The sequence below is a fragment of the Sinocyclocheilus rhinocerous genome, unplaced genomic scaffold (genome assembly GCF_001515625.1).
Source record: "Sinocyclocheilus rhinocerous isolate Xijiao unplaced genomic scaffold, SAMN03320098_v1.1 scaffold352, whole genome shotgun sequence".
Classification (NCBI taxonomy): Eukaryota; Metazoa; Chordata; class Actinopteri; order Cypriniformes; family Cyprinidae; genus Sinocyclocheilus; species Sinocyclocheilus rhinocerous.
Genome location: NW_015642448.1, coordinates 94,548 through 110,561, shown reverse-complemented (window position 1 = coordinate 110,561; position 16,014 = coordinate 94,548). Strand labels below are relative to the sequence as shown.

The 16,014-nt window shown below is 36.5% G+C and overlaps 1 protein-coding gene across 1 annotated transcript; it reads left to right on the top strand.

Annotated features, from left to right (window-relative positions):
• The first annotated feature begins 3,704 nt into the window (after positions 1 to 3,704).
• lrrc74b (leucine rich repeat containing 74B) lies at positions 3,705 to 15,767 on the top strand. The gene is made up of 10 exons (XM_016572739.1): positions 3,705 to 3,863; positions 5,404 to 5,593; positions 6,775 to 6,917; positions 7,930 to 8,062; positions 10,031 to 10,237; positions 14,390 to 14,499; positions 14,667 to 14,782; positions 15,116 to 15,194; positions 15,342 to 15,437; positions 15,510 to 15,767. The coding sequence occupies exons 1-10, from the start codon at positions 3,705 to 3,707 to the stop codon at positions 15,621 to 15,623; spliced, it is 1,347 nt and encodes a 448-aa protein (XP_016428225.1). The 3' UTR covers positions 15,624 to 15,767.
• Positions 15,768 to 16,014: the final 247 nt, after the last annotated feature.

Sequence of the window (16,014 nt, the reverse complement as noted above, 5' to 3'; positions counted from 1 at the left end):
CGCTCCCCCCCCCCCCCCCCCAATCCAACATCTGTTCCAAATGGAAACCCATTTCTGCTATGTAATAGAAACATAGAAAGGGTACCATTTTTTATCTCATAATTCGGACTTTGTTTCTTGCAATTCTGGAAAGAATAAAATTGATTTTTCAGAATCACAATTCTTAGTTTACCTCTCACAATTCTGAGATTATATATCGCAATTGTGCATTTTATCTCAGAATTCCGAGTTTACATGAGTTTAGCGAGTTGTAGAATTCGCAATTCTGCCCTTTTTTTGACTATATTGAGTTTGACATTTATTATATTGATATTTTTTGACATTGAGTTTATGTCTCGCAATTGCAAAAAGAGAATTGTGAGATATAAACTCGCAATTGCAAGTTATGAAGTCACAATTGTGAGATATAAACTCGCAATTCTGAGAACATATTAGTCTTTTTTCCCCCCTCAAAATTGGACTTTAACTCGCAATTGCGAGTTTATATCACACAATTCTGACTTTATAACTTGCAATTGCGAGTTTATATCTAACAATTCTGAGAAAAAATGTCAGAATTGCGAGAAAAAAAGTCACGCAATTGCGAGAAAAAAAGTCAGAATTGCGAGTTTTTATCTCGCAATTCTGACTTTTTTTCTCAGAATTGTTAGATATAAACTCGCAATTGCGAGAAAAAAAGTCAGAATTGCAAGAAAAAAAGTCAGAATTGCAAGAAAAAAAGTCAGAATTGCAAGAAAAAAAGTCAGAATTGCAAGAAAAAAAGTCAGAATTGCAAGAAAAAAAGTCAGAATTGCAAGAAAAAAAGTCAGAATTGCAAGAAAAAAAGTCAGAATTGCAAGAAAAAAAGTCAGAATTGCAAGAAAAAAAGTCAGAATTGCAAGAAAAAAAGTCAGAATTGCAAGAAAAAAAGTCAGAATGGCGAGATATAAACTCGCAATTGCAAGTTATAAAGTCAGAATTGCGAGTTTTTATCTCACAATTCTGACTTTATATCTCGCAATTCTGACTTTATAACTCGCAATTGCGAGTTTATATCTCACAATTCTGTGAAAAAAGTCAGAATTGTGAGATAAAAAGTCGCAATTACCTTTTTTTTATTTTTTATTCAGTGGCGGAAACGGGCTTCCATAGAATTGAGATAAAGTCACAGTTACCAGTTTTTTTTTATTATTTGTTTTTTATTCCTTAGCAAAAATGGGCTTCAATAGTATGCAAGTTTGGTAAGCAAGTATGAAGTTCTGCGTAAAAAGCAGATTGTTTACGGCAGCAACACATGCATGTGCCCAGCTGTTCACTGTAATTACCAGAGTCATATATTTACGACCCATTTAACTGTAAGGGGCTCCAAAGCTGCAAAAATACACAAAACTACATACAGTGGCTTTAATATTGATCAAACTAAGATGAGACCACCTTTCAATATCTTTCAATATGCATTTATCTCAAGCTAACCATAAGAAAAGCCTTTTCAGGAGACTGAAAAATCTCTCTAGGCTGGTTCTTTTATGAAACATCCTTGAAACTGATGAAAATGAAAGAGGTGATGGACCTGCTTTGCTTTATTATACTTCCTCTATATCCCTTCTTCCCTGTTTCTCTGAGACATGGCTGTGATGACCCTTCACTTTGATTCCTAACTAAGACCTGGATCTCTTCTTTAGATCAAAGATCAACCGTTGTAGTAGTTGTTTCATATTAAAGGGTAAACATTTGCAACAAAGAGCAAAAAGTCAATGCGGTGCATAGTTCATTTTTGCATGCAGTGCCTTTTTTTTGCAGACAGTTTTCTGGCGATGAGTCCTTTAATAAAAGTCACTGTTTTGCTTTCTTAAAGTGTTCAGTTAGATCCTAGCTTGCTTCTGATTTGCTTTGAAAACTTTTGATTTATGAGTGGCCTCCGGCGTGAAAAATATTACATGAGGTAATTTGATTTTGAGGGACTTTGCTTTCTGTTGTCTTTCTGTAGGAGAATATTCTTGTTCTATGTACGCTGTTAACACTGAATGTTTCCCTCCCCACAGTTGGGTTTTGCACCGTATAAACTCTGTGATTACAAAAAGTTGGGCAAAAAAGAAACACTCACATGCATATATTAAAATCAGTAAATATCTAAATATATATGATAATTTTTTAAGAATGTATTTTGATTATGGGTATTGATTTGGTTTTGTCGCTCTGAGTTGCTTGTAATATTACGTGTATATGATGTCTAATTAGTTTGGGGGAACCTGAAGCATTATTCTGAATGCATGATGTTAAAGTCTGTTTTGCTCTTATCCTGCACTGTGTCTGTTTAACTGTTGTGATCGCGTCCTTCCTCTGTGACTGGACGGAGAAGAAGCTTACGGGGTTTTCTTTTCTCTTTTTGTGTTTGTTCTTTGCTGCTGCTAAGAGAAACTGTTCCAATCAATTTCCGCTGTGAATCTTCTATTGTGGAACTTCGAACATTGAAACATTTGCATTGCATATACTGCAAGAACTTTGCATCTACTTAATAATAAAAACATTTGTATGTCAAGACAAGGTCTTTGCCGTTCTTTCTAAAGGGAGGACATTTTAAGTATATATGCACTGTGAAGTTTATTCAAGACATTTGTAATGCATGAAAGGATATGTGAATGGAAAATTTGAAGTCAGAGGTTTTTAAAATTTTGTCAAATGTGCTACAACTCTGAACAAAGAAACTGCTAAGACCCTGTATAGTTTTTTAAAGGTTCTTTACTCTCTCTTAGTTTATTTGGGGAAAGGATAAAAAAAAAAACGACATTAAAATAGTGTATTTTCTGAAGATAACATGGTTATAAGGCCCCCCTATAAGGAAATATTCCAGGGCCCCCACATGAGAATTTTTGACCTCAGAAAAGCATAAAAGTGATTCAAAACAGCTTTTGCCATTGTAGTAAATTCTCACTCATATGAAACATATGAGAGTAGAAAGGAGGAGAATGGGGTTCCTCTTATGGTTCTACATAGCACCATTTGACAAATGTGAATACGAGCCAATTAATCACTTTTAGTGTGTGTGTGTGTGCGTGTGTATATATATATATATTTATAATATTTTTCTGTGTGTGTGTAATTTATATAGAGCAATTGATTATTTAGCTTTTATATTTAAGTTGGCATCTAAATAAATTTTTATTTATTATGATATTTAAACATGAATATATATACAATATTGCCATAAAATGACTATAAATATATATATATATATATATATATATAGTCAATTTTATAATTTCATTAAATATATAAATTATAACTTTCTATAGAGAGCAGTTGATTGTGTACTGAGAGAGGATGTATGTTCTTTTTTTATATAATTGTTTCTCTCTCACCACTCACTGCAGAAACAGATTGAGTTCAGCTTTATGAGAGGAGAAATGACACCATGGCAACCAGTCAACAAAACAAATGAGCTGAACAATAGCCCACCCTCACTGTTCAGGCTCCCCTGCTGATTGGATGAGCTGTCCAAAAATGCAGCTCTGCAATTAGTCAAAGTGACTGTCGGTCAAATACGACCTTCCCACAGAGCAGGTTAGTCTGGGGCAACAGGAGACAGTACTGCACTGATTTGCTTTCTCACAGATTTTATTTTATTTAAGGATATTGATCCTGTCTGGCTTTGGAAACCAGAGTGAATCGAATGTGATTTAGTTTAGTTTAAACATTTGTTTGGAAAATCGCACATCATACATACAATGGTAGTGGGCAAAAAAGTGACAAAAGAAAGTATTCTTCCATTAGTGTGTGAAGATGATGGAGATGAAGGTGGAAAAGAAGATGATTTGGGAGGAATCGCAAGCAGGCCGGTCAGCAGACCCAGGAGTCTCTACAGCAGAGGAAGTGTGGATGGCCAAGTGAGTGTCCCTGCTCAGGTTTTATGCCATTTCATATGCTTGTGTGTTAAGAAAACAAATGATGAGGGTGAGTGGGCTCAATGTCATTCAGCCAAGTAGCACATGTTCCTTTCCACATTCTTTCAACCAATGAGATTTTAGGATTTAGTGGAAGTGATAATATTTGGCATATGATTGGTTGAACACTGGTTGCTGACATTCCAAATCCCTTCTATAGTACATGTCCAATGGTGTGAAAGAAGGGAGTGTGAATATCTTCAAGTTTATGAATATTTTCAATACACAGTCAATAAATATGAATGATTTTAGTTGGAAAAATGCTTAATTTTTGAATGCTCAAAGTAAACATACAGTGTACATTTAATAGACATTATTTTAACCCAGCCACAGTTTAGCCACCACAAAACCATTCAAATGATATCATAAATCTGAATAATATAATACACTACCGGTCAATACATTTTCTTTATTGATATTTAATTAGCAAGGATGTACTAAACTGATCAAACAAATTATATTTTACATAAATGCTGTTCTTTCTATTCATCAAAAAATCTGGAAAAACTATGATTCATGGTTTCCACAAACATATTAAGCAGCATGACTGTTTTCAATATTGATAATAAGAACTGTTGTGCATCAAATCATCAAATTAGAATGATTTCGGAAGGATCATGTGACACTGAAGGAGTAATGATGCTGAAAATTCAGCTTTGCATCACAGGAATAAATTACATTTTCAAATATTTTCAAATATTAAGTTATTTTAAATTGTAATAATATTTCTCAATATTGCAATATTTTTAAGACAAAAGACAAAAAAAATCCACCAGAAACTTCTGCTCTAGCATTATATTTTGATCAAATGATTAAAATGTGATTGGCTCCCGACCTGTTTTTTCTTCTTCTTCTTCTTCTTTTGCATCTCATTGGTTTTCTCCACTTTTTGATGCTCTCTCTGCCTGCTTCGCTCCACTGTCAATCCCCCGCATGAGCCTGTCGCTCAGCTCCAATAGAGAATGATTTGTAAACGCCCGCTCATCTCAGCACCAGTGGGCACACATACAGTAACTTTGCAACCCCTCACCACAAACCATCTGGCTTCATTCTGGTATGTGACCAGTTTACAAAATCCAATAAATTCCTGATTAATAAAATCAAGTTCTACACTATGTTTTTTTGCCTCGCAGTATGTTTCACTTGGAAATATGTCACATTGCAGAAGTAAAATGGCTTGTGAATGGTAAGGTTGTGTGCCATTCAGAAGTGAAACAGAAATTCATGTAAGTGTAATTTTTAACCGAAACAGCCATGGAATGCTGGCTTGACAAATTTTTGTTTGAAAGTTTTCAAAGATGCTTAAAAAGCCTTTGAAGTTTGAAGGTTTATGGGCCTGATAGATAGATAGATAGATAGATAGATAGATAGATAGATAGATAGATAGATGGATGGATGGATGGATGGATGGATGGATGGAGAACGAATTTTGCAAAACTGATGAATTCTCATTACTGAGAAGATGCTGTGTCCTTCTGCTCAGAGAGTGTCTAGACCGCCCAGCCAGCATCAAAGCACAAGAATGGGCCTTCAGGATAAAGATCATGCGAATGAAGAAGATGAGGTGGATGAAGGTGGAGGTATCCATCCAGGTGATGGACAGCAGCAGGAGGAAGAGTGTGTCATCTGTGACGAAGATTTTGACACAGACCTGGAACTCGACAGATTTCACAGTGAGAGTTCTTATTAAAAGTGAAAGTGTGAATATGAGCGGACAGAGAGAGAACGAGTGGGCCGACGGGGGGACGTGGGTGAGGCACGTTCTGATAGAGGGTGTCAAAGAGCTAAGGGGCACAGAATATGATGTTGCCACTCAACGGGGAATAAAACAGGCAAACGGCCGTGAGTCATGCTTGTAATTTCAGACAGGTCTCTCTCTCTCGCTCTCTCGCTCTAATTTTTCACCTGCTTGTTCTGCAGATACCGAAACACCTACACACTCCTTTACATATACATAAATCACGGCTCTATCCATCTCTCACTATCTCTCTGATGGCTGTTTATTCAGCTTATTAGAGATAGCCATCTGCTAGATTACTGCTGTGTGCCTCCGCATAGCTTAATGAATGGCTTGGGAATTTTCCACATTCATGATAATTGCGCATCTCAGTGAGAAACAATGATATATTGTTGTCGTATTTGGTTTACAAAGTCACACCAGTTCATCTCTTTTGAGCTGTTAGGTTGCACGTGTGAGTACGGCACATTGGTTATTTTCTGTATCGACTGCATCGATTAACTGTGCTTGCTAAGGAAAGTCTCGCTATTGTTTTTGCTCATAAGTCAGAATGATAATAGTAAACCTCTAACCGTATTTTTTTTATTTTAGTGCGTAACTTGTCCCGCGCCGTTTGTACAACATCAATGATACCTCAAATGCCTTGAGATGTTTTATTGTTTTTCTAAGCAGTTATTCTTTATGTTTTTGTTCTATGTTGTGTATTTTTTGTTTATTATAATTATTATTATTGTTATTAGTAGTAGCAGTAGTAGTCCTATTCTTAGTTTTATTATTAGTAGTGTTATTAGTATTATTATTAGTATTTGTAGTAGTCGTAGTAGTAGTTGTAGTAGTATTGTATATTGTACTTATTATATTGTATTTATCTTTCTTGTGTAGGAGAACTTTAGTACGAGAAAAGTGCATTATAAATGAAATGTATTATTATTATATATTATTATTCTTCAGATGGACAGTAAATTAACAAAAAAAAGTTTTGAGTGAAAGGGCTGTCTGGACCCTTTGACTCTTGCCAAACTTTGACTCTTGCTTGGGCTAAGTAACTACCTAAAAAAAAAAACACCTAGCAACCACATCGCAATGTATTCTGAGAGGTATTTTGATCTGTTCTAGATGAAAGACGAGCATATGACCCTACAGGACAGTCCAGCTACAGAGAGGCTTGTAAGATGCTAAATGTAATTCCAGTTTCCTACTTCCTCCGAAATATGAACCAGAGTGAACTCAACATGATGCATTATGGGCTGGGCTCACAGGTAAGAACAAAGAATTAACTGATTTAGGGGGCGTTTACACAACACAGTTTTCTTTGGCCGTTCATTTACGGTACACAACAACAACGATTTGAAAACAGGTTTCATAGTGCAAGCGATACAGTTATCGTCTCCATGTCAAGTCAAGTCAAGTCACCTTTATTTATATAGCGCTTTATACAATACAAGATTGTGCCAAAGCAGCTTTACAGTGTCAAACAGGAAAGTGCTGATAATGCAAAAGGACAATAGAAAATCTAGTCAGTTTTTCCATGTATACTCTGAAAATGCTAATTTGTGAAAACGGTTACATCACGTGCATGTGTATTACGTCTTCAGTCTATAGGTAGTGTTAGTGTCTGTACACAAGTGACATCGCCAACTACTGGCCTGGCATGCATAATTCAGTGTTTTCCGTCGTTTTCACGGATCTGTGTGAACAGGGATTGTTTTGACTGACAACATTGTAGTTTGTATGTGTACCCTTGATGTCAGACTTTAAAAGAGAGATAAATTACCGGTAATACAATAAAGTGCAAAAGTGCCCATTCTCTTTTCAGCAGACTTGATTTTGGATGTATTTTTTTCCACTCATTTTTACCACATAGAGATTTTTAAAAAGTCTTCGGTAAAGAATTAGAAGACATGAACTAAACCAACAAGCCATGATAAAGCAATAAGCCCCAAGAAGCCCCAAGAAAATTTATAACAGCTATTTATTATTGAAATTGGACAAAGGTACAAGACTCTGTACTTAACAGCTTTAATAAGAGAAATAACTAAAATTCCATGAAGCACTGCGAATGACATGAAATCAAATTATCTTATCTATGCACAATCAGCTTGTAACACTCCAAAGAGAAAGGAAAACTTGAAATCGCATCATATGACCCCTTTAAAGGTTATTGTTCAAAATCAATTCCCCTATAGTGAAAAAGTGTTTACTTCCAGAGACTGTTGCATTCTATAAGGGTAACAAAACAATGATAAACATTTTGAAAACTTTCTTCTGTAGGGTACCAAAGCTCTGGCGATTTCCATGGTAACCAATACCTCCATCCTGAAGCTGAATCTGCGAGATAATTGGATGGAGGGAGTGGGCGGGGCTGCCATTGCTGACATGCTCAAAGAGAATTGCTACATCACAGGTGACTTTCTGCAGTCCCGCACATAACATCACAGCACTGCCTTGTTTTCTCTTGGACTTTTATTTGGGATTCACTAGTAGTGTGAACTTCAAGTCTGTTTGATCTCATCTTGTCATGTTTTTTATAGAGGAACATGGGGGCTGGACAAGTCTGGAACTTTTAAAACCCAGTATCTTGCGAGGTGTTTTAGTATGTTGGCATAACAAATTCCTGTTATGGATTTCCAAACAGGCCCGAATTTCCATAGACATATGGATTGAAAACGTTTATACGATGTTAAATCATGCTAAAAACATCCTAGTAACATGTTAAAATACTAACAGTGTGTTAAAACATGTTAGAAGCATGCTAACAACTTGTTAAATTATGCTAGCAACAAGCTAAAATGTGATAGTAATGTTAAATTCTGCTAGAAACATGCTAGCAACTTGTAAAATTATGCTAGCAACATGTTAAAAGATGATAGCAATGCATTAAATTATGCTAGAAACTATGCTAGCAACATTAAAAATATGAAAAATGTTAGAAATATGCTAAAAGATATGTTAGCAACATGTGAAAACATGCTAACAATGTGCTAAATCATTCCAGAAACATGCTAGCAACATGTCAAAATACTAACAATGTGTTAAAACATGTTAGAAACATTCTAACATATTGCTAAATTATTCTAGCAACATGCTAAAAGATGCTAGTAATGCGTTAAATCATGCTAGAAACATGCTATCAACTCGTCATATCATGCTAAAAACATACTAGAAACTCGTTAAATTATGCTAGTAATATGCTAGCAACATGCTAAAAGATGTAAAGTGTTAAATCATGCTAGCAATGTGCTACATCATGTTATCAACATGCTAAATCATTCTAGTGTAACGGAGGCCAGCGGTAAACCTCACTCCCCTGATCTCAAGAGACGCACTGACGCTAGTGGCTGCAGTCTTTAGCCTCCTTGTTAGTGCGTCCGCCTCCCATGCCGGAGACTTGGGTTCGAGACCCACTCGGAGCGAGAACGAGGTGTGGCGGTGAGTACCCGGGAGAGAGGGGTTACACTAGCAACATGCTAACATGTGCCAGCCAGTCAAGTCACCTTTATTTATATAGCACTTTATACAGATTGTTTCAAAGCAGCTTTACAGGGGGAAAAAAACAGGAAAAAATTATTCAAAGATCCAAACAGAGATCAATTCTGCTGTAAAGCATTTCTAAAAAAAAAAAAACTAAAAAAAACAATAGTGCCATTCAGCTGGGGTCAGTTCCGTGTTGATTCAGTTCAGTTCAATGACTGTGTATAGATCATCAAATATGAAATGAGTTTAATTCAGCTGTAGAAAAGAGTGATGTCATCATCCAGCTCAGTTCAGTTCTCATCCAATAGTGTCTGTACAGTCAATTCAATATTGCTGAATATTAAGTGTCCACAACTAAGCAAGCCAGAGGCGGCACCCAAACTCCATCGGTGACAGAATGGAGGGGGAAAAAACCTTGGGAGAAACCAGGCTCAGCGGGGGGCCAGTTCTCCTCTGGCCAGACGGACCAACATGGTGTGTTTAATTCCAGGCTGCATCACAAATCAGATTGTATTGTTATCATTCAGAGTATTCATTCAGTTCCTTCTGCTTGAAGATTAGGATACATCACATGGTGACGCCAGCAATGTGTTAACTCATGCTAGCTACATGTTAGCAATGTGCTAAATCATGCCATTTTATTGACTTTATCTGACTTGGTAAAAACATACAATGGGGTTCAAATGTCTAGAGACTGCTGATGAAAATGTAATATATGCTATCCAATTCAAAACAACATAGGCTACAGTACAACTGTTTCATAAGTAATGTCATGTTATTAAACAAATATTGTAGCCATCATTCACTGTGCATTTAAAAACTTTTATGATTATGCTGTTGATTTTGTAGCACTCCCTCAAGATATTAGCCTAACTGTAAAACCTATTTTCTTTCCCAGAAATTGATTTGTCTGAGAACCGGGTGGGTGAATACGGAGCCAGGGCTCTGTCCAGCATGCTGTTGGAAAACTCTACCCTATTCTCTCTCAACCTCTCCGGGAACCATGTGGACGAGCGAGCAGCCAGACACCTGTCCCCAGCTCTGATCGGCAACCAGAAACTTCAGCACCTCGACCTGAGTCACAACAGATTCGGAGATATAGCAGGTGTGAGATGATGTGAAAGCTGCTGGTGAAAGGTTCACTGCTTGATTACTGCAGACCTCCAAATAACTTTGTTTTTAGAGGGGCATTTATTGGTTTCGGGGCATTTGGCTGCCACATGTTGAATGGTTATGTGTAACGATTGGACTGGAAAACTACAATTTCATGGCTACTTAGTAGGACAAGTACTAGAAAAAAACAGCTTGAGATTTGACCTAACACATGCATAACGAAAAGAACATTAACCTTCAATGAAGTATTGCACAATGGGAATGAAATTAAAATGTGTCTGTTTCACTTACTTTGAGCAGTTCATTATACTGATGATTTTACAGCACTACAGAGTATAATAAAAATGTCTAGACACAAATTTGGATAATTTAGTTTCAGTTCACCAAGCAAAAGATAAGTTGCCCAGTGCAGTGACTCTCAGTACTTAGACAGGAACCATTTGAGAGTTTCACAGCTTTATTAAAGCTATGGAACTGAAAAAATAACAGGGCAAAATGTGATGTTTTTTAATGAAGGAAAAAATATGAATGTGCAGCAAATCTCATTAATTCAATTCACTTTTGAATTATATGCAACTGATTCTTTATTTTATTTATTTTTAGAGGAATTTTATTTTAGATAAATAATAGCCTACCTTTTGTACTTTACATTTATTTTTTACTCACAGTTCACTGACACAATTTAAATGAATTATAAATTAATTAATTCAATCTGTGATCTGTCTATATGCCTATAACTACATTTAGGCTTCATAAAAAAAAACGTATTAAGAGTAAGGAAACTGCTGCCATGATTAGATGCTCCAACACATGCTGAACATGGCAGACAAAGCGGGGTTTTTTTTTTTAGATTTATTTTTGGTGTTTTATGGCTTTATTTTGATAGGACAATAAGTTGCCAGGAAGCGAAGTGGGAAAGCGAGAGAGGATAGGTTCAGCAAAGGTCCGCGAGTCGAGACTCGAACTCGGGACACCCGAAGTGCAAAGACGCTACATGGCGCGCCATTGGCGAACAAATTCACATTCGTCCCTGTCACCGATCTTTATGTTGTTGCAAAAAACCACTGACAAAACACAATCCACTGTGATTCTATTTGAGTAGAATATATAGTATGATATATAGTAGCTGTCACGAATCCAGTCCGTGGTCTTCCACCTCCTCGCCACCAGAGGTCGCCTTCTGATTACATTGACTCTCACACCACACAAACTGTTGCACGTCACCCTGGACTACATTTCCCATGCTCCATTGCACTGATTGGATTCACCTGCAGCCAATCACACACACACTATATATAACAACCACTCAAATCCTTCTCTAATGGCCCAGTATTGTTTGCGTATATCACTCTCCTAGTGGTAGCACATTACGGAGCCAGGTTTCTGTCCTAGTTTCTAGTCCTTAGTTCCTAGTCATAGTCTTGTCTTGCCCATTTTCCCGTGTTACCTGATTCTTGCCTGTTTATCTTGGATTAACCCTTTGCCTTTCTGTTTCGGACTGTGTTTGCACCTCGCCTGGACTATTGCTCGTGTTATTGGATTTCCCCTCTTGTCAAGCCCTCTGGATAGCGTTAGCTGTCAACTGACTCACGCCCGTTTTGGATTACTCTTTTGTCTTGCCCTCAATATACCTGTTTGCCATTGTCAGAACCTTGCCTGTTTTATGACCACGCCTTTAAATAAAAGCTTTGCAGATGGATCCGCACGTCTCAGTCGCCCCGTAAGAGTAGCCTAGCGGTAATGTAATCACGCTAGAGAACAGAGAAGACGTTAAACGACAGAATGTCTGCCTTTTTTTTTTTGGCCAAAGAAAATCGTCAAATATCGCCAAAATAGCTCCTTGTCACAAAACAATAATAAAGTCGCAGCAACAATGAGAAAGTCATTAAATTTGGTGACAAAATGCCGAAATTGGCAATACTGTCCATTTCCGAGTCTTTGCTAAATTAATCATTTTTTAAACGAATCGATTAAATGTATGATTCCGTGGCTTAGTTTCGTTTTGTTCCAGAATAAATCATTGTTTGAACGATTCGCTGACTGAACGATTCAGTGACTCACTCATAAAAACAGTCAGATGTCGCCATCTGCTGGCGGAACTGTATGTGACGTGCAGAGATACTGGAAAATCCCAGATTCTGACAGTCTGTCTGAAACACGTAAATACACACAAAACAGTGAAAAGTCTGCCGCTTAGTTAAACACACTCAAAGACCGGAACTGTTGTTTAATATCCAGTATAAGTTAATATGAACATATTTCTTTTTCTGGTGTCAATGAAAAGTTGATTGAGGTGTGTTGATGAGGCTATGTGGGTACACAAATATTGGTCTAGTGTGTTATGTCTAATGAGAGGTGATGAATTTGCTTTTAAACAAACCTTTATCTACAATGTTATTTTTAATATTTTGATAAATGGATGTCATGTCAGTGGTGAAACCTGCTGATAAAAACCTTCAAATCCACTGTTTTCAAACACATCTGGCTCACTAGATTATTCATATCTTTCTGTGGGAATGTATGGAAATGCAATTTTCCAAAATAATGTTGTTTTTTAATAGCTAAGTGCTCTCTTCTTAACTGCAATGCAAATTGGAAATGATATTCAGCTACAACACAAGCACAATATCTTCATATCCAGAGGGCTGGATCTCAAATGATCAGTAACTCCAGTATGATGATGAGGGATATAGAGTACAGTCCTAAAGCCCCATAGCTGTCAGCATGAATGACAGAGTGCGAAGATAGGGAAATTGCCTCAATAAAATATTGCATATAGTAATCAAGAGGAACTCCTCCATGACCTGCCATGATTCATACATCCTTAACAGATTCCACTGGCACATCTCTGTTCATATTACATATGGTTGATGGCTTTCTTTTTATAATCATACACTGCTTGCTTATTCTTGGCAGGCTACCCTGGTGACCATTGCAAATGTGGTCAATAAGGCCTGATATAGTTATGTATATCAAATATGATATTCATTGATGTTTATGTTATTATTATTTATTTGAGAGCTTTGAAAATGGTAACAGTTTGAGGAAATGTGACCACCTTTCAAAAGTCTGGGTTCATTGAGATGTTTTAATACTTTTGAAAGTCGTGTCTTATGCTCACCAATGCTGCATTTATTTGATTAAAAATCCTGAAAAAACAGTAATATTGTGAAATATTATTACAGTTTAAAATAAGCGTTTTCTATTTGAATATATATTTTAAAATGTAATTTATTCCTGTGATGCAAAGCTGAATTTTCAGCATCATTACTCCAGTCTTCAGTGTCACATGATCCTTCAGAAATCATTCTAATATACTGATTTGCTGCACAAAAAAAACATGTATTATTATCAATGCTTAAAACCGTTGTGAAAAAAAATATTTGATGAATACAAAGTTTAAAACGGCATTTATTTGTAATAGAAATCTTTTATAACATTATAAATGTTTTACTGACACTTTTTTATCAAATTGAATGCATCTTTGCTGAATAAAAGTATACATTTCTTTTGAATAGCACTGAGAATCTCTCAAGTTTCTCAAGTTAATTGCCATGACAAATGAGTTAACATTTATATTTTAAGGAAGGTAGACAGGGTGGCACGCTAACTAAAGCTCAGAACTGGACGTTTGCAGGTTCAATCCCCTCAAGGAGTAAAGTATGAATTATCGCATTGCACGCTTGAGCAAGACATTTCATCTCAGGTTACTCCAGAGGGATTCTGCTTCTAATAAGTTGCTTTGGACAAAGGTTTCAACTAAATCTGTGGCTCTCAACTGGTTTTAAATCAAGGACATCAAGTTGTGACCAGTACATAGAATAGTTCATGGAAAAATAGTGTGTGAAGTAAGGCATCATTTGGCATCATCACAAAAATACAGTGTCAACTTATTAGAAATAAAATATTTTCCAGATTATTTTGATACACTTCTGCAGATTATTATATTATATTATATTATATTATAATACTTTTTTTTTTAACTCGCCTACACAGGGACCATTATATTTTGGGCCTAAATTATTAGTTACTAGCCAGTTAGATCATACAGAAATTAAATTATAAGTAGAAGACACAATAATACACTGAATTAATAACAGTAACTCCCCCATGTTGCTCTTCTCCATCTTTCTCCTCCCCTCAGGGGAAATCCTTGGTGCTGCTATTGCCGAGAACACGGGAATGAAGTCACTCAATCTGGCTTGGAACTGCATTCGAGGAAAAGGAGCCATTGCATTTGCTAAAGGCCTGGAGGTAAGAGGAAAATAAAGTCCATCCTCTGCCAGAGTCACTCATTCATGCTAAGCACTTACTTTGGCTTAACATCCATTGATCAAGTCAGGATTTAACAACGCTGTTTGATCCAGCATCTATGCAGTAAAAGTGGTCTTATCATGAGAAATCAAAATTTGATTTTGAAGGGAAATATCTTCTTGCGGACCGTGGATTTGTCATACAATGGCCTGGGCAAAGAAGGAGCTGTGGCTCTAGAGGAAGCACTCAAACACAACAATACACTGGAGGATCTGAACATCAGGTACTGTTGTCATAGTATGATTATACTGTAACTGTATTTATGGCATGCATCACCTATGAGTCCATTTTTTGAAGGCCCACCTCACCTATTCTTTTCTGTGTGTACACAGTTCTTGATTTATTGCCGTAATTATGAGATGGTAGACAGTTGAAATTGTTTAGCGTTTGTCTGCTAAATTAGTTTAGTTCACAATGCACAGTTATTCATGATTTATTTGTAGTGGTGAAATCAACAAACACCAGACTTTGCAAACAGTCGATAAACTGACAACCAGAATAAAAGTATCTCAAATGCTTAAAATATTTCAGTATTGTCTTTTTTCTTTGTCTGCAGCAATAATCGCATACCTCTTGAAGGAGCCATCCATTTAGCGCTGGGCCTCAAAGTGAACACGACTCTACGAATTCTCAAAGTACGAATTAGATTAAAATAGTAACAGCAAGGCATAATTGAAGCAAGCATGGCTTTTAAGCTTAGACTTTTAGGTCTGCGTCAGAAGAGATTTATGACATTTCTATCTTTGTTATGACTAATTTTGTTGGTTTTCGGTACGATCCAGATGTCTAGGAACCCAATGCAGTCAGTGGGATGCTTTGCCATTTTAAAATCAGTTCAAGCAAACCCAGAAACTGCAGTTGAGTTCTTAGAATTCTCTGTGAGTGAATCTTTCCCATTCATTTCTCATATTTCCTTATGGTTTTCTGTCTCTAACATCAGTTTCTCGTAGGATATTTGTGTGGACCAGGAATTTGAAGACTTGTTCGAAAGCACCAAAGAAACACTCCCACACCTCCAAGTGAAACATGGTGGAAAAATGAATGCTGCACTTAAAAAGAGCTGAAGTTTATTCAAAATGTGTATAGGCTTATAGAACTGCAAATGTATTTCTGAACTTGCATAAAACTGAGACTCTAAACTGATTTGAATCTCGCTCCACACTCCTCCACATGGTAAATTGGATCACGTCACGGTTGATGGATCATGGTTTCTGGCGTTAAGGGAACAACGGTTCGGTAGAATAAGTTTTAGAAGAAGAATTGATGACTTTAGTGACCATAGACTTTAGAACATTACTTACAAAATAGGTAGTTGAGATGATGTGTGAAGCAAGCTAGAATTTGTTCAAAAGTTTGGGGTCGGTAAGATTTTAAAAAATGTTTTCAAAAGAAGTCTCTGATGCATTTTTTTGATCAACAATTCATTAAATATTATGAAACATTATTACAACAGTT